General features: G+C 34.9%; 1 protein-coding gene across 5 annotated transcripts in view; it reads right to left on the bottom strand.

Moving 5' to 3' along the window:
• Positions 1 to 3,057: 3,057 nt before the first annotated feature.
• Positions 3,058 to 25,992, bottom strand: part of LOC122535298 (WD repeat-containing protein 47) — a 101,798-nt gene continuing 78,863 nt past the window's right edge. For 4 of the 5 annotated variants that reach the window (XM_043666721.1, XM_043666717.1, XM_043666719.1 and 1 more), the window contains exons 7-11: positions 14,428 to 14,624; positions 9,079 to 9,248; positions 8,267 to 8,574; positions 7,198 to 7,438; positions 3,058 to 6,635 (exon numbers count right to left, since the gene is read on the bottom strand). In XM_043666721.1, the coding sequence (XP_043522656.1) occupies positions 6,490 to 6,635; positions 7,198 to 7,438; positions 8,267 to 8,574; positions 9,079 to 9,248; positions 14,428 to 14,624 (1,062 nt within the window). In that variant the 3' untranslated portion in view covers positions 3,058 to 6,489. The remainder of the gene's footprint in view (positions 6,636 to 7,197; positions 7,439 to 8,266; positions 8,575 to 9,078; positions 9,249 to 14,427; positions 14,625 to 25,992) is intronic. The other variant, XM_043666718.1, reaches the window with a different exon arrangement.

Here is a 25,992-nt window from a genome sequence, read left to right on the forward strand (position 1 = left end):
TCAATAAATATGGAATCCTGTTGTAAGTATTGATTATCGTTTCCAATGAAAAACGAATCGATGAATTCGTAAAACACGAATAGAGCTCTCTCTGATAACATATAAATACATAAAATGTAATAATTTTGAATAATTATTGATTATTTGATAATGATTAAATAATTAATGAACAATTTTAAATTAATTACGTCTAATCTCGTGTTTTGGAGTCTGGATATACGATTAAACATTTTGCTTGTATCATTTTACTTGGTATAATCACAAACGAACTTCGCATTTCAGTATTGAAAGTTTGACAACACTGTAATGGGTCTCAAAAATCATATTGCTGGCGTATTTACTAGTTTCCCAACTCACTGTTGTTTAAACGTAGAGTGCGTTAAAAAAAAACCAGTGATTTTTTTGTATTTCGGTATTTCAGATCACGGGCCACGAAAGTCGGTAAGATGCAATCTCTATTCATCCCACTTCGTCATCTTCATCCCAACGATCGACACTCGGCACGAATCCTCGAATTACCGGGGGAGGATGCCGGGATCTGTGTCGTTCTTGCGCGTCTAGAACGTAACATTACAGGATCGTCGCAGCTCGGGGGGCATTCCTTAAGTCTGTGCAACGCGGTGGACGTGGTACGGTTTCAGCCAGAGGATGGAATTCCGATCGTAGGTGGTGTGCCTCCGAACGAGAAAGAAAACAGTCTCTGTCCTCGGGGACCGACGGGCCGCGCTTATCCATTGGCGCCCCGGCAATTAGGGTGCCTGGCCCGCGGTGAGGATTTCGAGGATATTTGTGAACCGCGGACCGACACAGGCGAGTTCGTCGAATCGACGAATGCCGCCGCCCAAGAATCTCGTGGGTGAGTTCCAGCCTCGGGAACGCTTGTCCTCCGGCATTTTCGAAGACCTCGCCCTGATTCACGAGTATTAGGACACCAGCTGGTCTCGTATCAACTATCGTAATTGACACTGCCCCAAATCAATGGGCGAATGGGCGATTGTTGTGAACTCTGTGATCTTGTTCGACTTAAAAAGTATAATAAGTAACAAGTGGACTGCGAATATTTTTGTGCGTTTGTGGGAAATTTGAAGATGCAAAAATACGTAAAACACATGTAATGCGCAAAAATATTTGAAATAAATAGCAGATGGTTATATTTAATATAAATTATTGAGCGATCGATTGGTTTGAATTTTGTGGTCGAAATGTATCATAAGTATCATAAGTAAACTTGTGCATTCATAGGAAATTAGAAGATGCAAATATACATATATCAAATCAATTCTTCTCTTCGTCAGAGTATGGATTCTCTTCTTCATACTTGAAATCAGCAAGAAGATAATTCTTTAAAAGATTTCAATAATTTTCAGATTTCGTTCATCTTTTAACACTACTGTTTTAATATAATTGCCAGGGACGTTATCATCGTTTTCATTAAATTTTTAAGGCAAATACATTCAACCTATTTCGTTTACCTCCCATAAAGTTGGCTCGTTTTAATTTCTCGATAGAATGCGAATTTCATTCTCGCGAAATTGCTGGTTCCACAACTTGACGACATAATGAGGGTTAAATGAAATGAAGTTTCGTAAACTAGAGCGTTGGCTCAGAGAATCCTACGGTGTAGCAATGGTTTGACCGCGTAAAACATGCGGGTGGAAGATTACATGATTGCCCAGTGATTATTGTAGATTTTCGGAAAGTCGACGATCCAAATACCTGGCCATCCTCTCGTCACTCGAGCAGGATAATTGGTTTTACTGATTGTGTCTATTACCAGGCTGATGATCGAGTAACTTTCTTGATGTTTCTTTGATCGTGCCGACCAGAGAATTTATTCAGCGAAGCTATTCTTTTGCTTTTAACTATCGGTGACGTGTTTCAAATAGATTTCAAGATTCTCAATTTCTTTTTGTATGTAACAGAAGATAGTAACTTGTGAGATTTTCTATAGTAGTTAAAATTTTCTATAGTAGTTTAATTTTCTTTTAACTATCGGTGACGTGTTTCAAACAGATTTCAAGATTCTCAATTTCTTTTTGTATGTAACAGAAGACAGTAATTTGTGAGATTTTCTATAGTAGTTAAAATTTTCTGTAATAGTTTAATTTTCTTTTAACTATCGGTAACGTGTCTCGAACAGATTTCAAGATTCTTAATTTCTTTTTGTATATAACAGAAGATAGTAATTTGTGAGATTGTTTATAGTAGTTTAATCTTCTTTTAACTATTTCTTTTAACTATCGGCGACGTGTTTCAAATAGATTTCAAGATTCTCAATTTCTTTTTGTATGTAACAGAAGATAGTAACTTGTGAGATTTTCTATAGTAGTTAAAATTTTCTATAGTAGTTTAATTTTCTTTTAACTATCGGTGACGTGTTTCAAACAGATTTCAAGATTCTTAATTTCTTTTTGTGTATAACAGAAGATAGTAATTTGTGAGATTGTTTATAGTAGTTTAATCTTCTTTTAACTATTTCTTTTAACTATCGGCGACGTGTTTCAAATAGATTTCAAGATTCTCAATTTCTTTTTGTATGTAACAGAAGATAGTAACTTGTGAGATTTTCTATAGTAGTTAAAATTTTCTATAGTAGTTTAATTTTCTTTTAACTATCGGTGACGTGTTTCAAACAGATTTCAAGATTCTTAATTTCTTTTTGTGTATAACAGAAGATAGTAATTTGTGAGATTGTTTATAGTAGTTTAATCTTCTTTTAACTATTTCTTTTAACTATCGGCGACGTGTTTCAAATAGATTTCAAGATTCTCAATTTCTTTTCGTATGTAACAGAAGATAGTAACTTGTGAGATTTTCTATAGTAGTTAAAATTTTCTATAGTAGTTTAATTTTCTTTTAACTATCGGTGACGTGTTTCAAACAGATTTCAAGATTCTCAATTTCTTTTTGTATGTAACAGAAGACAGTAATTTGTGAGATTTTCTATGGTAGTTAAAATTTTCTATAGTAGTTTAATCTTCTTTTAAATGTTTTTCACAAGATACCATATCGCAATCGTAGCGAAGTGAAAAGGACATACCGGAGAAATGCTCATCGTTTAATAACGTAAATTTTATTGTTTAAATTAGACGTGACAGTATTATGTCGTATCTACAGGAAAAGTACAAAGTTATAAGTTATGCTATATGTATACCATTATGTATATATATATATATATATATTTATATTATGATACGGTAAATTATCGTACGAGATAGCAAAGAAAATTTTTTTTCACATTTTATTTCAGCGTTTTACGATAGTTTTTTTTTTTTCTCTCGATGGGATGAAGGTATTTCTCGAGGATCGTCGAACGATCGTCGAATGATTTCTAATATCTCGAAACTGGTGGGTAGACAAAGAGAAAGAGTCAAGGATAATGGAAATGGGGGAGAAGTCGAGGGGGTGGACACGAAAAAATATAAAAATAGGTGCGAATCGCCGAAAGCAGTCACGACAGAAGGCACGACAAATTGCTACACGGAAGCAGATGCTCGCACGCATTCTCGCGGACGCTTCGTTTCTTTCCCTTTCCTTCTCCTCTGACCGAGCTCTTCATCGATTAATCGCAAAGAACGCAGCCTACGCGTCACGAATGAAACGAAATGATCGATCGTGAGGCAGCGTCTCGTGCACGGGAACGGAATATCACTTCTGTCACGAAGCACGATAACTTTCTTCTCCTTTCTTCGAATACAGTCGAATCTCTCGTACGTAAGGCTCTCTTTCTCGAATATCTTCACGTATCGTCACTAAAATGGAACGTCTGTTAGGAGCAGATGGATCTTCTAGCTAGCTACTAGTAGCCATTCTGTGTCGAATATTAAGATATTCACTCGAAAAATAGAGGTTCGCGTAAAGGATTTTCTAGTTACCAACAGACATTCCGTCTTGATAATAATATTAAGATATTTATTCGAAATACAGAGGTTTACGTAAAGAAGGCTTCACTGTATTCACTTCTCAGATTGCTTAAAGATAGCGTTCCCGTAACGTTTGCTACTTCTCACAGCATTAGTTCCACTAATCCGTCTCTTGTTTTCTCTTTTGCATTCAGGCATGTGCATATAAAAGATTATCCGGTGCGATTTATAATTGCTAGATGCATGGACGACAGGCATAAAGAGACAGACGATGCTTCTTACTTTGTTAACCCCTAAGTGGTAATCAATGGTAGTCAATAATCATTGAGCTGGTAAAATGGTAGTCAATAATCATTGAACTTTGGTAATTACAACAATTTAGGCTTTACTTACTGTTAAGCTTGAAATTTTCAATTAAATTTAAGTTTAACATCATTACATTCTCTATCGTGAATTATTCAATTCTGCAATTTTTAATGTAATTTCATGTTACTCTTGACTTCTGTCACAAAGAACGTCAAATCCCAAAGTAGATCGCTTAATTTTGAAATTTTCAATTTGACTCGACTTTGTTACTAATCTCTGTCGAAGACTACGAAAATAGAATACGAAATAAAATGAAATACACAAAAATTCCAATAATCTATCCCAACGATAGTACTTAGGGATTAATCTTCGTCTTGAAACGGAAACGAAAGGTGAGAGACACAATTGTGTGTGGCGCTTGATCAGACGAATAACTCGAAGAAACGTGCGCGTTATATACAAGAAAAAAAAAAACTGCGATTCGTTTCGTCGCCGGTGTCTCGAGCAGCGGCGATGCTTCCTCCCTCTTTTTTTCCCCAAAATTTTCTAGGGCTAATCCGACAGCTTTGGCGATTGCGACAAGCGACAACGTAAACCGTAAAGCTTGCTCGTCCGCCACGCTTATCGTGCTACGTTTATCGCGTCGTAACGGAACCAATCAGTTCCTTCGTTCCGAGTCTTTCCGACACGCTCGGAAAGAATTCTGTTTCTCGTCGTATCGTCTTGGTAAAAAATAGCGATTAATAATGAGCGTACATACGTATATGTTCCTCTTAATATGAAATAGATATCTAATATATTATAATATACGTAACATGCGAATATTTGGCGTGACTTCGGGGGATCGATAAGACAGGGACGACGATATTTTTTTTCTTTTTTTTTTCTTTTTTTTTATGGGAAATAAAACGCTTTGTGAACGATTTAAATAAAAGTAGAAAAAAGAAACATGGACAAACAAGAAAGAAAAGCAAGAAAAAAAAAACGAAGAAAAAATAAAAGACATAAGCAAACGATAATCGATCGATGTTGTACGTAGATTTTACAAATATTATTCATAGGAATATTGCCGCTAAAAAATTTGAAACGCGTTAAAACTTCAAAAGAAATAAATAGTTCGTTCGTGACATTGTCTTTTTTATACTAGAAAGGTTTCATATAATCATACTCAACGATGTGCCCTTCTTTCTCGAAACAAATATATAACGAAGAGGCTTGTTTCGTTCGGGAAGTAAAGGATGCTCCAAACGTTTGAGCGGCAACGTAAATCTAGAAGGTGTTATTCGCAACGAAGAGTACTAAGAGAGAGCATTCAGAATCTAAAACATACGAAGAGCGGATATTGCGCGTGTATCGGGAGCATACGGGTTTCCGTCTCCGGCGGATCATCACTCTTCAATTCTATCACTAAACGTATGTACACCGGGACAAAACACACGACCGCGAAGAAACTCTATGAAAAAGACAGAGAGAGAGAGACAAACGTTATACGATGAGTCTACAAAGAAATACGCTCGCGACGACAGCGTGCGTGTCGTCGCATCGTTTGTTCTCTCTCGTTATAAAATGTTGCTTTCAGAAAGAAGAAAAAAAAAGAAAAGAGAAAACTTTGTGAACGATGTCGTGACTCGACTCGTATTAAGTATCTCCATTGACGAAAGGTCTTCTTGTCGATTCTTCCGCAGTCTTATGATTCCTAACGGACGATTCGCCGTCGTTGATAAACGATTAGATACGCTCGGTGCGTCGTCTCTACGCGAAAATCCACTTTCACTCATTCTCGTTCGAGGCTCTCGAAGCGTGTAACGTTTACTTAATAACGCGCGTTAACAATATTCCTCGGCGTGATTGTAATTGTTTCTCGCACGTGCCGTCGCGCGCTGTGTCTCGATCACGCTCGACCGAGCCCCACTGCAGCGCCTCAAGAAGGTTTAATTGGTCATGGTTGAATTACACTCGAACGCGTGATGAACTTTTCCTTCCTGTTCCAACACCGCTCCGCGTCGATACACGTTCACGATCGCTCGTTCTCGCGTGTCCGGCGACGATCTTTCCACTCATTGTCAGATTTCTTTCGTGGATTAAGAAAAAAAGAAATTTACGTCTCACTGTTAAAAAAAAAAAAAAAAGAAGAAAAAAAATGAAATTCAGTGTCGCTTGATTGCTCTTTCGATTTCGTCTTCGTTATACATAGAGAAAGAAAGAAAGTAATTAATTCGTGGTGTTGATTTAAACAAGGGGGAAGAACGAACGATCGTGATTGAGTATAAGCCTGATCGTTCCTGAAAGTAAGTGTAACGAATGCGTGTTATCGACGTGTTTAGACAGGCGGCAGAGCCCACAGAGTCGCTGTCTTATCAGCGGAAGTACTGAGGAACGAGAACTCCGTCGGATGCCATCGACCGGAAATAACCTTGTCTTGGTGTTGCGCTACTACCACGCTCGGCAAGGGCATCGTTAAATCACCTGCAAAAAGTAAAGATATTACCAACACAATTCAATATGCATCATTTTATTACTAGACTAAATTGTACAGAATGTCTCAGTCTAAATTAAACTACTTCTTTCTTTTTAATAATACTAGAAAATATTTGTAAGTTGCGATGTAAATGAGTATGATATTTCATGATATCCTACGTTTGAAACAAGACATTTCCCAGTCATCATCAAAGAAAATACGTATTTAGGGATCGATTTGTAATTTTTTATGTTTATCCCTTTTAGGGAGTTGAATAATTTTTTCACGAAACATATAAATAAACTCATTGCAGTAGAAGATAAGCAATAGCAAAATACATTAGAGAACAACGTTATACTACTGCTAAAGAACGAATTGAATTTCCACCGATTAAAGAATAATTCCAAAAGAGAAATTATCGACTAAATGTCAATTCCAGAAAATAAATTAAATTTCTGCCAACTTCAATGATAATTCCGGAGAAGCGGTTTCATTTATACCAATTTAGTCACGCATGATCCTACTAAAGCAGCATAAATTTGCCTGTCTATCAAGGTAACATCAATTTACCTTGTAGATCAGTCAGAACGAGTTTGTTGTCATAACCACCGGTGAGCAAGTAGTATGCAGAAGGCGAGAAGCGTATACTTCGGATATCAGCAGCGTGGGGCTTGAAGCATTGCACGGTTCTGCCGCCCCGGATGTCGAAGAGGACGCAGCTGCTGTCCTCGTGACCGGACACCAGAAGACGTCCGGATGGATCGACGCAAAGCGCAGCTACCGGGCTGCCGACCTGCAACGGGATCAAATGCTAATCAGACACGCGATACTGATTCCGTTCCGATCATATTTTAGGGTACGTCCGATAAAAATTCGATCCTGAGATGAAGACTCAGAGAGAGAGTGTGTGTGAACTAGAGAAAGAGAGAAATGCGATTTGTGATGGTGGGGAGGGATGATCGAGTGCGATTCAAAAAAACGTGGGTCGAAATTTTATCGGACGTCGGGCGAAAAAACGTAACTCAAACAACAGAAAAGTCGATGTCGTCGGTGCATGCTGGTTGCGTTATGAATTATAGAAATCCTTTCCGTATTGATTTACGAGTGATCAATTTATTAAATATTTTTAGTCGATAATGTCGATAAATTTGGAGATTAAAAGATATGACATCGATCGTGTCATATTCGTATTGTATTGCCTGGGCGGGAAAGAATTTCTCCAATCAGGACCGATGACAGGAGGAAAGCACTAATTAAGAAATAGATTGACGAATCTGACGGTCGAGTGATACAAAAATATTAAACTGTGGATAGACGGAATAAATGTAGCTGTTTTTTTTTTTTTCATTTCATCGTGCGGTGATCTCGAAATATTCTAAAGTGATTTTTCTTTGCGCGACGAGTACGAGTACTCGTTACATAACATATCAAACAAGTTATCTACGAAACTAAATAGTAAATCGGACGTTCATATTATATATTAAACAATGTATCACTTTGTGTGTTTGTATCGTCAACAGATTGTCTTGCAGAAAATCAGAAATGTTCTCAAAATCAACCGATACCACTCGACAATCAGATTATTCACTAAGCATTCTATAAAAGAACATGACCGCCGTCGAAGAGGAACTGAACTAACCCTGCTACCAGGTACCGTGGCTGGCGTGACCATGTTCACGCAACCTCTCGTTCGAAGATCCCAAAATCTGACAGTCTTGTCCTGTGATCCGCTGACGAACATCGCACCACCCCAATTGTAAAGGGTGAGCACGTGGCCACTGTGACCGCTCAGAGCTTGAAAGGGTGTGCCTGTCGCGCAATCGGTGACATAGATCTTGCAATCGCCGGCACCTCCGCTGATCAACAGACTCGACTTGTTCGAGGTGTCCTCGAGGAAGCACAGATCGCGAACAGTACCGTCGTGCATCGTTAGCTCGACTTCTTGTCCTGAAAGAGACACGATATTATTGGTGTTGCAATCATTGGTGTTAATCAGAGCCCTTAATCGAGAAATATATCTATCGTGATTTCAATTTCAAATTGAATTTAATACATCAGACGTAATACAGAAGTGAAAATGATCTGTATATTTTAAAAGATGTGATATACATACATTATGTTTTTCATAAATTATACTACAAGCATAGGAAATTCGTAAATAAGGAAATTTTTGTATCCTCGAAATTGAAAATCCGCGTGACAAGTTAATTCATCCTCTCGCCGGTGCATCAAAGAGAGAAAGTGTTTCGAGATGATAGTTTTTTTTTTTTTTTATTACGCAACAGTTATCACACTTTACGAGAGAGTAACAAGTAGGAAGTTGAAATTAAATGACAGACACATTAAGAGTAGTTCCTGAGAGGAATTGATGTAACAACTGTGAAAGTTCTGACAAATGTTTAAAAGAATAAGACAAAGTAACAAGCTTAAGTAATCTGAGCAAAAATTTACCTTCGAGATTTGATGTATCGGCATTGAAGCGCATCAGTTTGACAGTCTTGTCGTTGCTTCCGGTCGCCATCAGCTGTCCATCCGGTGTCCACGCCAGGCAATATATCGAACCCTTGTGATGTTTCGTTCTCTTGAAGAGAACGGTGGGCTGATACGTCTGATGATCCTCTCTGAAGAAACAAATTCATTCGAGCGTCAATAATCGTTTCTCATTGTTTTTCATCGCACAACTGGAATACGTTTGTTCCGTTTCATCGCGCAAGTATCGCCAAAACAACCAGAGAGAATCATCTAGCCTACAAATCGTTTCACTCTTGTTTACTGGTTTTTCATCCAACTTTCCATCTCGACGTCATAAATATCAACTGTCTTGGTTATTAAACGATCGATCTACACTTCGATTTAAATGCTTGATATAAAATTGTGTTTCACTATAAATTCCTTACTATTGGGTTATAAATTTCAGTATTCTGATGCATTAAGGATCAAGCAATGATTTATCATTATATTTGAATATATTTATATATATTTATATATTTATATTACATTACACCATAATAAATATATTAAATTTTAATTTGAAAGATTCTAATGGTGAAACAGACAATCTGCCAATCGTATGAAAAACAGCTGAAAAGATGATCAGCAACGTTGGACTTAAAGATTTCAATTGGACCTTGTATTCGCAAAAGCTATAAACGTTGAAACTTTTCTCAAGGCTATCTCACACGTGCAACTGCCTAGTGATCAAAATAATCATCGACATCGTTTTATCCAGCAACGGTACGAGATTCTCATGCGTCACTTTCCTTCAACCTCGTTTTCCTTCTGGTTCCCAGCCCCGGCTGCGATTGCGCACCGTTCTTAATTAAACGGAGCGACGCTTAACGCCGTGGATTCGCGTTTCGGTCGTGGAAACGAGGGAGTGGATCGTCGATGCGATTTTAAAACAGGAGCGGCGCCGCTTTCACGTCGGCCGCCTTTTTACGTTCGATTTTAATTAGCAGACGTGTTCTTCTTCTTTTTCTTTTTTCCTAGTACGTCCGATCGTCGATCGAACCTCGATCCTCGGCGCGTCTCCTTCTTCTCCCCATTCTCGTCTCTCTCTGTTTCACTTTCTTCGCGTGGAAACGCGAGAATCGCGTGCTCGAAATTGCCGACAGACCGGCAATCACACCCGGAGGAATCGAACCGAAGATTCTCGATTGCTCCGTTACGATCGTGCACGCGTCACTTTCTCCGCGAGGATGAAACTTCTGCGCAACGTCGATACTACGCGGTTCAATCGGTGAATTCGAAGAAGCAACTTGTGGAAATCGCGGGCTTCCTTTTTGTGAAACTGGAACGCCCGTTGGTATAAAATATGTATGATAGCTGTGTGTTTTTCTCGGGACATTTTTTAGCCTCCATATTGACGAGGAAAACGTGAGCTACTTCTTAGTCGGCAAAAAGAAGCGAGAAATGAAAAGTGAAAATTTCACGGTTTCGTGAACGAAAGCTGGGTGATGTCTCAATTGGAATGGCGAAAGACTTATGAGCGTAGATTGCAGGGGGGAGTAATTGTTTCAATTGCACGAAAATCCGCAGTTCACCAGTGTCAGAAAGAATTGTCACGGATAATTCTGTTACGGAACACACCGCGACGAACGAAGAGGCACGCTGTCGCTTATCAATCAACCGCTGTCAAGACGTCCGAGACGTTCATTACGTTCCAGATAGCCAATTTACACGTAGAGACAGAGTGAAACGGTTGTTCGTTATCAGAAACACGGATATCTTGACGGATGGATCGAAAATGACAGATACGTCGAAGATTCTCTACACGTTTTACTGTCCTTTTCTTTGTCAACTCGAGTCTCGCGTTGATTGCCTCTCGTCGAATTCCGCGTGAATTCTAAAGACGTGGAAGAAAGTGGCTGAGTAATCGAGGAATTGGTGTTTCGAGGAAAGTTTCGGGGTATAGATCGAAAGGCTTTGGAAGAACGATTTCGAGGAAGAGAAGTTGGAGAAAGGTTCTGTTGTTTCCTGCCGTGCTCGAGGAAACTGTGTGTTTTTAACGATACGATTTTTGATTGGCTTGTCGAATTAATGATAATAAGGAAGAAGTTCGTCGTAAATCGAATTTACGAGTAATTGAAGATGCAACTGATTTATTTTATAATGTAGTGTGTTATGAAAGTGCAATGTTGAAACTGCATATGAATAGAATTAAGATTATAGAAAATTATACGCATCACGCAGAGAAGGATAATCCTGCAAGCAAATTTTTAGGCAAAATTGCGAATTACAGGAGATTAGAGAAGGAAAGAGTAATCTTTAAGTTCGGTGTAGAGTTCAATTATATTAATTATAGAAACTTACATATTACAGAAGAGAATGGTTCCACGTTGCAACTTTTAGACTGGATATAAACAGAACTCGGTACGTGTTACGCAAACTGTTTAGAATTGTACATGTTTTTCTAAATGTATTTTGAATATTGTAAAGATATTTATAAATTAACTTCACACATGAATAATTTTGTAAAATTACAATTTCTATTCAATGATTAGCAAAAATAACATTAATACTTTCTTTTCATCCGATATTTCTCATAATGTTTGAAATTTAAGATTCCTTCTCCCCGATCTGAGAAATTCGTTTAACTAACCTGTTTTTCTTACAACTTTCAAGAGTAATATACTTGAACTATTATATTATAAACTAATCCAATTTCTTGTAATTAGAGTAATAAATTCGTTTATAAGATTTATTCGTTTAAAGCAGAAATAACATATCTATTTATTATATAAAAAGTTGCTTACCTTGACGAGGTTTTTGCAAGTTATTGAAAGAATGAAATGAAACTGAAAGGAGGTGAACATTTGAGAAACCTGAAAATCCAGAACGGTGAAATTTTCGCTTGTACTCGAATGAAAAACTTTATGAAATAATTAAAAACATTACCGAGAAAATTTTATCCCTAGTCTAATTTACCAAGCAATTAGTTCTATTCTATAAAAAACATTGAACGGTTGTTGCCAGCAATATTAATTTTCATTAGCAGATCGTTATGATTATCGAATATACTTTCTAACCTAGAAACCTTCTCGAAGGTAACTGCAAGATCTTTCAGAAACACGGTTTTTCTATCATCGGATAAATACAGCTACTTTTACTTTTCGCTGGAATAAATTTATTAATAAAGTGCAGTAATAAAGTTTACGCAAAGCTGGGAATAATTTCAAAATAGGAATTAGATAGAGACTTTTATCTATTGCGATGGGTACCGTACTCTTTTTAGAATACCTACCGGAAATTATAACAATTTAAGATTGGATTTCTTAATTTTGAAATTTCCAGTTAATTTTATTTTATTATTATTATCTTTGTCAGAAAAAACCAAATACAAAAAATAATAAATTGCCATTAAAAATATGTTCTTGATATAATTTAGATAAAAAAATTTGGTGCATTGTCAAACGGTCGTTTTATGTGTCACGAACGAGGAACTGAAATCATAGTCAGCGAGCCGTGTCATCAACTGGAATGATAAAATACACGGTTCTGCTCTGAAATTTCGATTGAAGTTCATTCAAAGATGGGCAGTGGGAGAGAGAAGGAGAGATTGAATCGCGAAATCGCGAAATAGCGAACAATAAAAGAATCGCATGAAGGATCGAGGGATGCTCCGTTTGGTATGAAGGCCTCCGTCGTTCGTTAAGTCAGCAGGCTTGCGTTAAATTAGCCCGCTCAACGACGACTCGTGCACAATTCTATAAATATAGCGTTGTAAAGGACTGTGATGATGCTGCGTCAATTTCTTCTTCTCCATGCGGAGAAAATTTGCAAATTTAGTGCATCGTCTAAAGATAATTCTAAGAAATATCAAAAAATATTAACTCATGAAGGACCAAATATATAATAGTTGAGTTACAATGCAATATTACACAAATTTAATCTAACATCATTATTATAAAATATAATAAAATAATATTATCTTTTATAATAGTAATATAATATATAATAATTTGTAATAATAATATTTTTAATAATTCCATTTTTAATTTCAGAATATTATAACTTAGATGGACGACAATGGTGACGAAAAATATCAAGCAAACTCTTAAAATTTCTTATCATATTAGATTAATTCTAATTTAGAATAAATAATATTTTTATTATATTTATTGTATCCAATCTTAATAACAGTAAATAAATCTTCAATTAAACTAAAAAATTAAAATAAAATAGAAATGTAATTTTCTTAAAACTAAAAAGGATAAAATACAGGCAATGCTTCTGAAATGTATTTTTGCATTGCAAAACATTGTATTGCAATAAATAATTTAGATTCATAGTTGTCAAATGTAAATTCGATTGAATACAAATCGATGATCGAGATGTGTTTCGTTTACTTACTAATCGTTCCAGTGTTGTGCGAAAAGCGCAACGATAATTTTATCAACAATCCGCAATTTACGATGATTCCAGATATTCTAGCAACATAAATCACTTGTGCCCTTCACTCCCGTTTCGTTTCTTCTTCACGCGAGCAAATGTAAATTTCGAAAGATTTCTCTTTGCGACATCCCATTTCGAAATACGACGTGCAGAGTCCAGTTTGATGAATCGTCGAGATAAAAGTATAAAAGTCTACTAATTGTTCATTCCAATGCGTTTCTGTTTTTTTCGAGCCTACTTTCTCGATTTTATATTACGCATGTACAAGAAAGAAGTATTTTATATAAAATATGAGACTGGACGCAAGAAAGTGCGATAATGGTAGGTACAAAGTTGCAAATAAATGGCGATAGAAAAAGTACTCGTTCTTGATGAATGATGTTGTCGAGAGGAAGACATATATTTAAAAAAAGATCAAATGCGTTGTGAAAAGTTAAATCGTCAAATTAACCATTCGTAAATAAGAAAGAAATTGATAAAAAAAAGTCACATAAGAATATATTCTACAAAATATTACACATATATTTCTCAGAGTACTACGATTTGAAATGATTCAATCCTGCGTTAGGAAAATATTAAAATTATCAGAGAGGTATTTTAATATATAGAATGAAAATAACGTCTTTCAAGCTTGCAAATAATTTTTCGTTCTTCCTGAAGAACTTTCTCAAATTGTATTATTTTTAAAATACGTATGCAACACGGATTAATCTAAAAAAAAAAAAAAAAAAAAAAATACTAACTATTCTACAAAATTTCCAACGAAAAAGAAACATAAAAAACGATAAATAGCTCAAAATTATTTCATTTCACTAATTCATAAAATACGAATAAAAAAACGAAGAGGAAAAAGCGTGAAATTTACAAGGATCTGAGAGACAAGAGAGAGAAAAATCATTATCTCACCTGACATCGTGAAGCTTTGGATATGAGCATATTCTCAGCGTCTTCGAGTTCGATCCCACGGCGTACAACTTTCCATGGGGGTGGAATTCCGCGCAACGAACCGCTTGCACGTCCTCGAGCGCCGTCACAGGCACGAATCTCGGTCTACCGCCATTGTTGCTCCCGTTGCTGGCATCGAGCTCCTGCCTCGGCTCTTGCTGAAACACAAAATTCAGAGCCAGTTATGAATTACGTCGCCGGTATGACGTTTTCTAGCCAATTAACCTTGTGATGCAATAAAGAAAAGTATCGATAAGATCTATAATAGGGCTCGAGCCGTGGTAAACGCCAATGAAAGAGAATTCGTGTCGGAATTTTTAACGAGTTAACTGTAATTGTCCGTTGAAGTATCGTTGCGGTATAATAAGGAAATTTATCATTATATTCGAGTTTGTGCAACGACTAATAGTGAATTGACATTGTGAATTGAAATTGCAAAACTTGTGAAAACGAAATTGCAGAATATACCTTAACATCAGTTCAAACAACGTTACATGCTATTTATAAATATCTTTTTACCATCTTTATACTAATTTAAATAATATTATTTTATACACAATATCTGTAAAATAAATTTATAGATACATCTACGTTGAATAAGTTGCTAATAAAATTTATATATGTATTTCGTGTGTACGTATACATATTTTTAGCGCATATTTACATATTTCGAGAACATAAATTTCATATTCTTTGTGCGTAAACATTAACAATTTAGTAATTACAGCGAAATTATAATGAAATTTCGTGCTGTTTATTGGAAGGAAATAGCGTTTGGCTGGATCTACTTTCAGTGGCTCATGAAAATATTCGAACATTTATTGCAGAAGAACCTTTTTATATACACATATATGTGCGTGTTATATTAAAATATTCGAAATTTCACACTGTAACACGAGACATCGGTAAGTTACAAGATATTCATTGAAAACATATACTCAACAAAAAAGAAAAGAAATAATAATGTAATAAATAACCTTAAACATATAAAATTAATTAACTTAATTATCTTAAACGTATAAAAGTAGTTTCACTGTATATTGAAGTGCAATGGTAAAATGGATTACACAATTTCTGTAATCTCTGCAAAACATATAGCTTATAAATGTAAGTACATCATAAAGTGTTCGAACATTCTGGTGAACATCTACAGGTAGTATATATTAAATTATCACACAGAGGCAAACATTCCAACCGGCATTAAAACGTTAAATTTCACCGATATCATGGATTTATAAATTAAACTTAGCACATTTCTGTCGTAGATTGTATCTGTCGTAGTTAGGTAGGCGGTTTTCATCCGTGGCAAACCTAATCCGATACTTGAATGTCTGCTTATTTTAATTCTGCTTATTCGTTGGAAAAGCTAGATATTCTATGTGACACGTCAGTATGTCAAATCTACGACGACATTGCTTGCAACGTTCGTCACCACGCAGATTTGTTAAATTTCCACCTGGAAAACGGGTAATATAACCGCGTTAAAATTTCGAAACGAGATCAACTTTGGCTCCTTTCGTGAACGCAGCTCAATAGTCACCGTTTAAGGGCATTTTTCTAGAGGAACCAGTTCGTTGGCGTCAGAACGAGCGCCGTGCAAGTAGGCAACGTAACGAGCGACGAAAACTCCCGGAGAATTAGAAAGTCAGACCTTGAAAGGATTTCTAACGCCTCTCTTTTCTACACAATCACCGTGTTTGCTTGTATGCTAATCCCTGCCGAGGTTTCCTGCTTCAGGCGTTTTAGTTAAATATCCATTCATGGTGCACTCTGCACCGTGCAATCTTCCTTTCCTCTTCCACCGTGACGAGTTATTTTATTATTACTGCCGTTGGTATTATTATATCATCTGTGACGAATTTTCGATTGATCAGAACACGTTTCATTATTATCACTGTTAAGTACCATTACCTGTGACGAATTTTCGCTCGATCATAACCTATTTTATTATTATCACTGTTAGCATCACTATATTACCTGTGACGAATTTTCGCTTGGTCATAATACATTTTATTATTATTACTGTTAGTATTGTTTTATTATCTCTGAAGAATTTTATTACCTGTGATCACGATATATTTTATTGTTATTAGTATCATTATATTATCTGTGACGAATTTTCGTTTAATCACAGTACATTTCACTATTATTGGTATAACAGTACGTATTTGATGGATGAGTGGTTTTCTAACTTATTCGTACGAAGTGTTAGTAAGAGATAATTACTAGATTAGTGAATATTTATGGAAAATATAAAATGCTCATAATGTGTAGAAATACATAAAATATATGGTCCAAAGTAAAGCGCTCGTTATATCGTTTAACGGGTGAAACGAATCGCTATTTAGATTCATTTTTCTAGTCAGATCTAATAAAGAACTTACTATAATATTTGGTACGTGAAACAAGTTCTATTTTTTTTTTTTTTTAGCCGCGTTTAAATTGAAAATTTTCAGGTTTTTACAAACACTAGTAAAATAATGATATTCATATAAAAATTTACCAAATTTATCAAATTTCTGTTTGTTAATTTAAATTTACCAAATATCATAATAGGTATTCTTTTTCAAATATTTTACACTGTTTATTTTATAGATTATTGCATCCTTAAATTCAATGGACAAACATCAACAGTCTAGCGATGTAAAATGTGTAAAATATAGACAGTAAACTACTCACTATAATACCTAATATTATAGATGAAGAATTTTTACATGAGTTTCATTTTTTCTGTTTTTTTTTTTTTTTATACGAATTTACGCAAACATCGACAGTCTAGCAATTATCAATTTCCTCGTTCAAACAGTGACGTTATGCAGACAATGATTCAGCCTCGAGAAATCAAGGAAAGAAAATGGACAAAGGAAACGTTCATAGCTTCTAAGCAGAATAAGGATCTTTCAAGTATCGCGTAACTTCTTTCTGCATATTATTTCCATGCAGTTCGTTAAATCCTCATGTTCTTAATTGATCTTTGCTTTGATTCACAACGCCATGGAATGATAATCAGTCTGCTCTGACGTGGTAAAATTGCGAAAAAAGTTTGTTCGAAGAACGTTCGGGAATAGAGAAAAATTCCACGATAAATTTCAAATTTTCTTTAAGTTTTTTTCCTGCCAAGTAAACAATTATATGGTATGGTTTTGCGAGCACTTCTTGCACAATGATTCGCGCGCGTTGCCACGCTTTTACTTTCGACTGCCAACAGTTCTTCGTGATTATTGAGATAAGGACAATTAGCAAAGCAAATGAGGAGCTCCATTTTACGTTGTTACATGGTCTGATTTTTCGTCAATGTTTTGCTCGTGGAGGAAGAAATTACGATTATTCAGAATTTTTTACTTGGATTTCGAAGATATTAGTAACCAGACTCCTTGCTATGATATAACAATACTATAATAATTAATACATAAAATATATAAATAAATAAAAAGAAATGTATCTTTCATTTTAAGTGACGTTACAGAGATTCGACAAAGCGTGTAAAGCATAATGCAAAAATTTTAATAAGATGTGTATTAAGTCCCAAGTTAGATTATATATAACTGTTCGATCACTAAAATATTAGCATAGAACATTAGTAGTTACAATTTTATTTTATGTTGTATAAGTTATACTCTCTGTGACTTAAATTAAAAGTTAAATAACACAGCCTTAAATTGCGAACCAGTTGGGAATTCATTTATTCATAAATTTCTTTCTACCCTTTTAGAAATATCAGCTACAACATTTAATCGATTTAATAAATGTTACGTTGTTCTCTGTTCTATTTTCTAAACTATTCATTGAAACTTCAGATCGCTACCGTGAAAGCAAACAACTGTTTGCTTTCGTAACCACGAAGGAAAAGAAAATTTTTCGAGTGGACAAGGTTTAGGAGTTACCGATCGAGACGACACTATGATTGACGCAACGACGATCATTTTCTCGAGCACCGCGATCATAGACTCTACACGCGGTTAATAATTTTATTGCACAACAAGGCAGACGTTCGATTTCCCGCGACAGTGGTAATTTAAATGTCCTGTTCGGCTGACATTGCGAACCTTTCGAATGATTTCTATTTGCGTTAAATTTCTAGAGATCGGCTCTTTCATTGTACGAAAGAACAGAGACTATGTTCAAAGATAATTTACAATTCTTCGTTCCTTTTAGGATTGTTCGAAATTAGCTTTTTAGAAGCGTTGTATAAGCAACTTCGTTGTAACATCGTTTTTTATCGCTCGGAAAATCGAGGCGAAAATGATTGCAAAATCGAGGGCCGAGGCGAAAAACCAAAAAAAAGAAAAAAATTCGAAAGATCTAGGACGAGACAAGTATGGAACGATCCCCAGGATCGCGAGTCAGAAACGCTCGCTGCTTAGTCACGAACAACACTTACAATTAGTTTCTCCATCGTTGTTCACCACACTGTGTCATTCACACGGGGGGGGGGGGGGGGGGAAACGATTTAATAGAAATCGACTGCATCATAAACAGAAACGAACGATTAATTTCTCCTCTCTTACGCGATAAATTACGCGTTTTAAGTTCATGTTAGCTATGGATGTTTGACGAGTATATTCGTTATGCGAAGAGGGACATTACCTTTATTAAAATTTTAATGAAAGCTAAAAAATATCGAAGAAATTTACTTGATCGGCTACGGTACGTAAAATTTAATTGCTTGATATCATTTAAAATATTATATTCGTGTAATTACTCAGTAATTGCGTTCGACGATATTTCTTTAATAGTTTTTGTGGTTCATGGGATAAAAACGGAAATGGGTAATAAATTTCTAATTTGTCACTTCTTGCTACGTAAATGCTTAATTTTTCTTTTTTAAATTAGACTACGAATGTTTAAATTTTACCTGCATAATTAATACGATAGATTAAAGTAACTAGATAGTCTTCTCTAACGAGAAATGAAATATGTAGATTAATATTATACGAAGATAATATAATGCATCATACATTCGTCCTTTCAAATTTTTACGAACGATCATCGTCTGTAACTATCAATAAATTCTTATGCTAAGCAATTTCTTTAGTACTTTGTAAAGTATCTACTTTATCTAGTTTTCTTGCTTTCATCTAAATTCTTCGAACGTTGCAGAGAATTCGGAGAAAAATTCGCGTTGAAACGAAGAACAAACGATCTACGATGGAGAACGAGGTCGTGGAGAATATCGATCGCCGATCCATTTCGTGGCGACTTCGTGAAAATTTCATCGATCGAATCGGCTTTCTTCCGGAGAACGCTTAACGAACCGGAAACGTCGGTAAACCATCCGGCAACGAACGATAAATTTCAACAAATCTGATGTGGAAGGCCTAGTTTCACCAGCGGGTCACTAAACCCGTGAATTATTGGCGCTTCTTCCTTTTTTTTTTTTAATTACAGAAGGTCCGATGATATTTTCGAGAAACGAGCGAAACCGACATTGGCCACGCTACGTTGCAAACTGACATGGTTTCTGACTTTTTGGACTAGTTTGACGACTGAAACCAATTGAAATGAAACGAAAATTAAAATTCAAATGCGACGCAGAAGAAATTAATTATTTGCTTCTCGTAAGAAATAAAAATTTACTTTTCAAGAAAATAAGAACAAACTAATGGTATATACGTAATATATAATCATATTACAAATTAGCATTAATACTAAATATAGAATAAATCTTATTAATGGATATTGAAACTCACACAACTATTCTTACGTACATGGAAGTGTCGAATAAAGATCAAATTCAGTTGTTCTTGTTTTATATGTTAGTAATAAAGAATTCTAGACGTAATTGGACAATAGTAGATATATAATAAAAGATATAAAATAAAAGTAAAAAAAGTAGGAAGAGAGAGAAAGAGAGAGAGAGAGAGAGAGAGAGAGAGAGAGAAATAAAAATTGTCTCTTAAACGATTTATATGCAATACTTAAAGGTCAATTTTCGGACATCATAGTATTCGATTATTCATCTATTTATTTATTTGTTTTATCTGTCAAATAATGGAAAACAATAATAACCAAATTAAAAAATGAAACTAGAAATCGAAGATAAAATATCTAGAGGAAGCAGTAAATTTTACAAATAAATCTTACAAATAGATGAATATTGGGTAACGTTTGTGTTTTACCACTGGAATTTCGCACAGACTACAATCTGTTTTATAATATAAATCCCGAATAATTCAAACGTTAAATTTCCATTTTAACTACCAATATTCCATTGAATTATTGCGTCTATCTGCAATTAGCCGTCCGCCGATTTTCAACCAATGATTCGATTCGAATTACATAGCAGTGTAAGTCAAAATTACGTCTGTCTCATGAATAATTTACATCGATCCGATTATCAAGTAACGAACCGAGTGATTGAACATTGCTCCCGCTTTCTATTACAGCTATTCCATCGCGTCCATTTGAGTTTCTGCCACTTTCGATAATAAAGCGATCACTGTCTTTGATCGCTCTTCCACGCTCGTTTCACCGCTAATTTCTTTTACAGGCTGTTGCTTCGATATACAGTGGCTCACAGAAGTACTTGAACACTTGTCATAAAATAATTTTTACACGTACATGTATATTATACGAAACATTTCGAAATTTCAGTGACAATTCAGGAACATAACTATTGTGATTATATTGGTAAAATCTGAAAACAATCTAAAAATGTATATAAAAGTTGCAAGATATTTATTTAGCAAAAACTTCATACATTTATTTTTAGATCTGTTTCGAATCTGACCAAGACAGTCATAATTTTACTATACACGTAATATAAAAAAAGTTTCTATAAGTGTTACAATATTTTCGTGATTGATATTTTGTTCAACGATAATCTACCTGCATTGAAATAATTGAGTTCAATTAAACAACGTTTTGAAATTTTTATCGTAAAGAGATGGAAATGCTTCTTTTAATTCCCTAACAAAGGATCTCCTCACAATATCTGTAACTGACACTGTTCAATTACATTACGAAATAATAACATTCGTGTCAAAAGATGCTGCGTGCAAGGAGAGACACGTTAACATAGAGGAAATCGCGAAGGCCTTCGATCAACGAGGACTATCCAACGAACCGTGTCTCGAAGAAAACCAATTACCGATTACCAAGAACCTTGACGCAATCTCAGAAATTGCAGTGCATCGAAGAAACTAGGATCTTCACGGAAATATTAAAAAAACATTTCGCTCATCTTGATAAATTTATTACCGCCATTGTTTTCAAATGAAATCGCCCGATAGAAATGACTGAGTTGAAAACGACTATTTACAGAAACAAAATGAAACTGTTGCAAAATAACTGAAACTTTTTGACCTGTTTGATCATTTTTCTTTTTAAGTTATAAAATACAGTGTCTTTGTTATTCCGTATTTTGTGACCTGATGAGTACAATGTCTTCATTGCTCTGCAAATAAGAAACTTTTAGTGTTGTCGGAAATGGGAAGAAGTTCCAATTAAATATATACTGCTTTTGACAAAAAAATTTCTAGCAAATGAATATTTCTAGGAATTTATTTTTGTACAATTACAATATTAAAATATCAAGTATGATAATTGACACCAACGTTAAAATAAGGTTGATCCCTAATGGATTAATATTCGATCCGAGATCATCAAGAAGAAATTTTCAAGTACTAAATATTCGTTCTACGTTAACTTGCGTCGCAAGAATATCACAAACTGTCATTTTGTAGAAAGTCTGTTCGCCATAAATTTTGTTCTCTGAAAATAAAATAAATGTTCCTCTTTGATTAGGATTTTTTTTCTACTTTCGAGAAAATAAATTTCTCCAAAAAGGAAAGAAAAAAGTATTCTGTACTTTACAACAGTTTTCTTGAACAGAAAAGATAAAGGCAATTGTCTTATTATAATTCAATGAAAATCTTGGGTTCCGTTCGATTTTTGTTAAAAGTTCGACAAATAATCATCGTTTGTAAAGGTTAACAGTTCGTGGAGTAGTGACTTTTCACTCTTGACGAGGAACCGGTCAAGCCGGAAACCACGTCCTTTCTCTGTTCGCGGCCAGCGGATTAACTCGAGTCGAGGATAATCGTCCGATCGGTGTTTGAAATACGGAGGATGCGCCGCGAATTCCGGTGAAACCAGTCGCAGCATCGTGGATCTGGGTTGCGACACACTTTTTCAGCGCGACGCTGCTTCAGGAAATCGAAGACACGCGTGTGCGGACGGGGTTATAACGTCGCGGATCATTGCAGGATTCCATTTGCAGGAGAGAAGAACTTTCGAAACTCGTACACAGAAATTTCACCCGTTCGAAATTATTTGAGAATTCGCGAAGATTTTGCTAGAGAGAGGCAGAACAAAATTGTGGGTCCGTAATGGAAGTGTTTAAAAAGGTATACTTGTTGTCCGTATTCGTGAAGCTCGATACGCGGAATTTTAGAAGAAATTATGCGAAAATTGTTTAAATTTTTCAAATATTTTTTAATATTTGGTATTTAGTAATTATTCTACGTCGTTCGAATATACTCTACGTCGTTCTGTAGTTGTGCTTATTCGTTAATAATTAAAGTTTTACGAATATTAATAATCTTCATTGAAATACTTTTGTGTGTGACATGATAATTCTTTGCTTCTTAAAGAAAAAAGAAATATCCATCTTGATTAAAATTTTTTCTTCTTTTAAGAAAAAGCTGTATATATGTTCTATATTTCCCCCATTCTATATATACATTCTATGTTTCTATATATATTTTCAAATTTCTCTCATTACATTAATACTTCTACCATGTGACAAGTATTCGTACTCAAGCCACTGTATCTATCGCAGAAACATACTTATTGTCAATCGCGAAGAGAATAAGTGCTATATCAACTTCGCAGTCCATAAATCCACTATTCCAAACAATCGATCACCAATTGGGGACTATACTATGATCAAAATGTAGCGCAAGGAGATTGAAAACTGGTTTGCACGCGAATAGAAAAAAAAAAAAAAAAAATATGAAACACGTTCGAGTCGATCCAAAACTGACAACTGGCACGTCGAAGGAACGACATTATTGAGAGATTTTATGAGAGGTTACTTGCACCCAACGTGTTCTTATCAAACTGGTGATCTAACCGGTGCCGGTATAAAAGAGTGTAAGCACTTTTCTTGGCTAAGCTTGGCGTATTCGAAGACAAACTTTTTCGAAACCAGAGGCCTTTAAACCCGAATCGAATCATGTAATAGTTCAAAGAATAATCTCCCTCAGGCGTGAGATGTAACTCGCGCGTGTGGCAGATTAACCACGGCTTAACATTCTCTTCTTCCTATCCGCGAATAAAGTCTCGAAAGTCCGACGAACTGAAATTGCGATAGAGAACGTCCATCTGCGTCTTGGATCTGCGCAAAAAGCTGCTAAACTGCATGTAAAAATCGTTAATCCTCTTACAAAAAAAGAGAGAAGTTTCGTTAGATAAAATTAAAAGAAAAAGAAAAAAATAGTTTATGAAACATTATGTAGACAGAAGAAACATATAATTACGAAAAATTGAAAGAAGTTAATGGAATGGTGCGAACTAGGAAATTGGGTTTTTTCCCACGAACCGTAAAATATTGATAATTAAACCATAAAGATTAGAGTCCTGGCTAAATGACTAGACGATTTTGCGCGAAATAATCGAAAAGTAATTAGTTTTTTCATATTTCTTGGAAAAGGCCACTGTTAATTAACAAACGAACTTACACCAAGTATAACTAACTAAAAATGTCTTTCATATTATATTCTGGCTATATTATACAATGAAGTAATGTTAATTTATTATACATGTATAAATGATGCAAGCAAGAAAATTGTTATTGCTATTAGAAGACGTATGTATGTGTTTTAGATTTAGCATTGTTTTACGACATAAATAAACATTTATGTTTTTAATATATGAATTAATGCAACGTGATTAATTAATTACAAGAATTAATACAATATAGTATATGTATTACATAAATATAATATAATACTTTAATATTATTATAGATGATGATTTTTAAATGTTTTGACTGGTAGTGAATTTTTATACAACATCATCTAGTAATCGAATTAATATTGTCTAATAACTCAATACGAATGATGTTTCTTTCATGCTTCTCTTCGTCTAATAAAACACTTCCTCCATTTCGTTCTACCAATTACAAGAATGCAAAAAAAAGAAGAAAGAAATAATTAGACCAAGTTGCAATCAAGTCGCGAGTAGAGCGTTAATTGTGCAGCTTGTCGATCGAACAATAATAACATTCGTACAATATTTCCACTTTTGCCAATCTCGTGGGTCGTAAAACAAACGATCACACTAAAAAATTGGGTTCTAACGGTTCAGAGAGCTCTGACGCGAGGTGATGGCTCTCGTTTTTGTTCGCGTCTCATCATTACGCAACCAGCTGCTTCACTTTCACCAGAAAAATGCTTTTTCGAAAGTAGTCCGTGTTTTAATTGTCGCCAGCAGGATTCCTGTTTCGAGGGATCTCCTCAGAGCAATAAAGTTTCAGTGGACGTCTCGTCTGATCGAGCGTTGAAATCACCAAGGCGCGACGCGAAAATGTCTGACTGTGAAGGGAACGATCTACTGAATGTGGCACAAGTTTTATTTCCCCCGAATAGCCGTATTAGAAATTTTCAATATTATAATTTCATTTCCTTATCATTGATTAGATTTTCGTTATTGAAGATTTTCGATAATTATATTTATTAATAATGATTGAATGAATAAAATAGATCGAATAATCAAAGGAATATATATTTACATACATTTAGAGAAATTTGTATTCGTCATACAAAAATATGTTATTTAACTGTTTCATAGTATGATAAAACGATAAAGCTTAGAATAAAGAATTGAGAGAATATTTATTTTCGTGTCCTCATGATTTCCTGCGTTCTTGGTATCAAACAAGAAATATATATATATATATATATATATATGTTTTCAGTTATTTACAGAAACTAAATATTCATAATTTAGATAATAGTTAAAAAGATTACACTGTGAAAAGATTGAATAATCCATCAAATTCGACAAGGTCTAGCAAATATAAAAGATTTGTTAAAGAAAATATTCTCATTTTTTGTCCCTTTCACGTTCATCCATGTACTTTCCCAAATTCTCGTACAAAATTGATCAAATTGAAACTTCAAAAAAATCTTCAAAAAGTTTCGTAAATAATATCGTAATAATATCGTATTACCAATAAATAAGCTTTCTAAATAAACATCGATTATTCCGAACTAGACGGCTATTTAAAGATCCAATTACCGATTTATGACAATTCGATCATTCAAGTGGTTGACGTTTGTCAGTCAACGAAGATTGATTAGCCTTATTGTAGCGAGAAATCATAATAGACGAATTTCACCGTGGTCCATCGAACGTGAAACGAAAGATTATATTCAGTGGAAACGATCGACGTGCATTGTACCCTATAGAATTGATTTCTTTCTTTCCTTTTTTTTTTTTTTTTTTTTTTTTTTTTTTTTTTTTTTTTCCGGGGCATCTTAGAATTAATCCTCCTGTCGTCTCGAATCGGATCCCGGGACA

This window comes from Frieseomelitta varia, unplaced genomic scaffold, assembly GCF_011392965.1.
Source record: "Frieseomelitta varia isolate USP_RPSP 00005682 unplaced genomic scaffold, Fvar_1.2 scaffold_696, whole genome shotgun sequence".
NCBI lineage: Eukaryota > Metazoa > Arthropoda > Insecta > Hymenoptera > Apidae > Frieseomelitta > Frieseomelitta varia.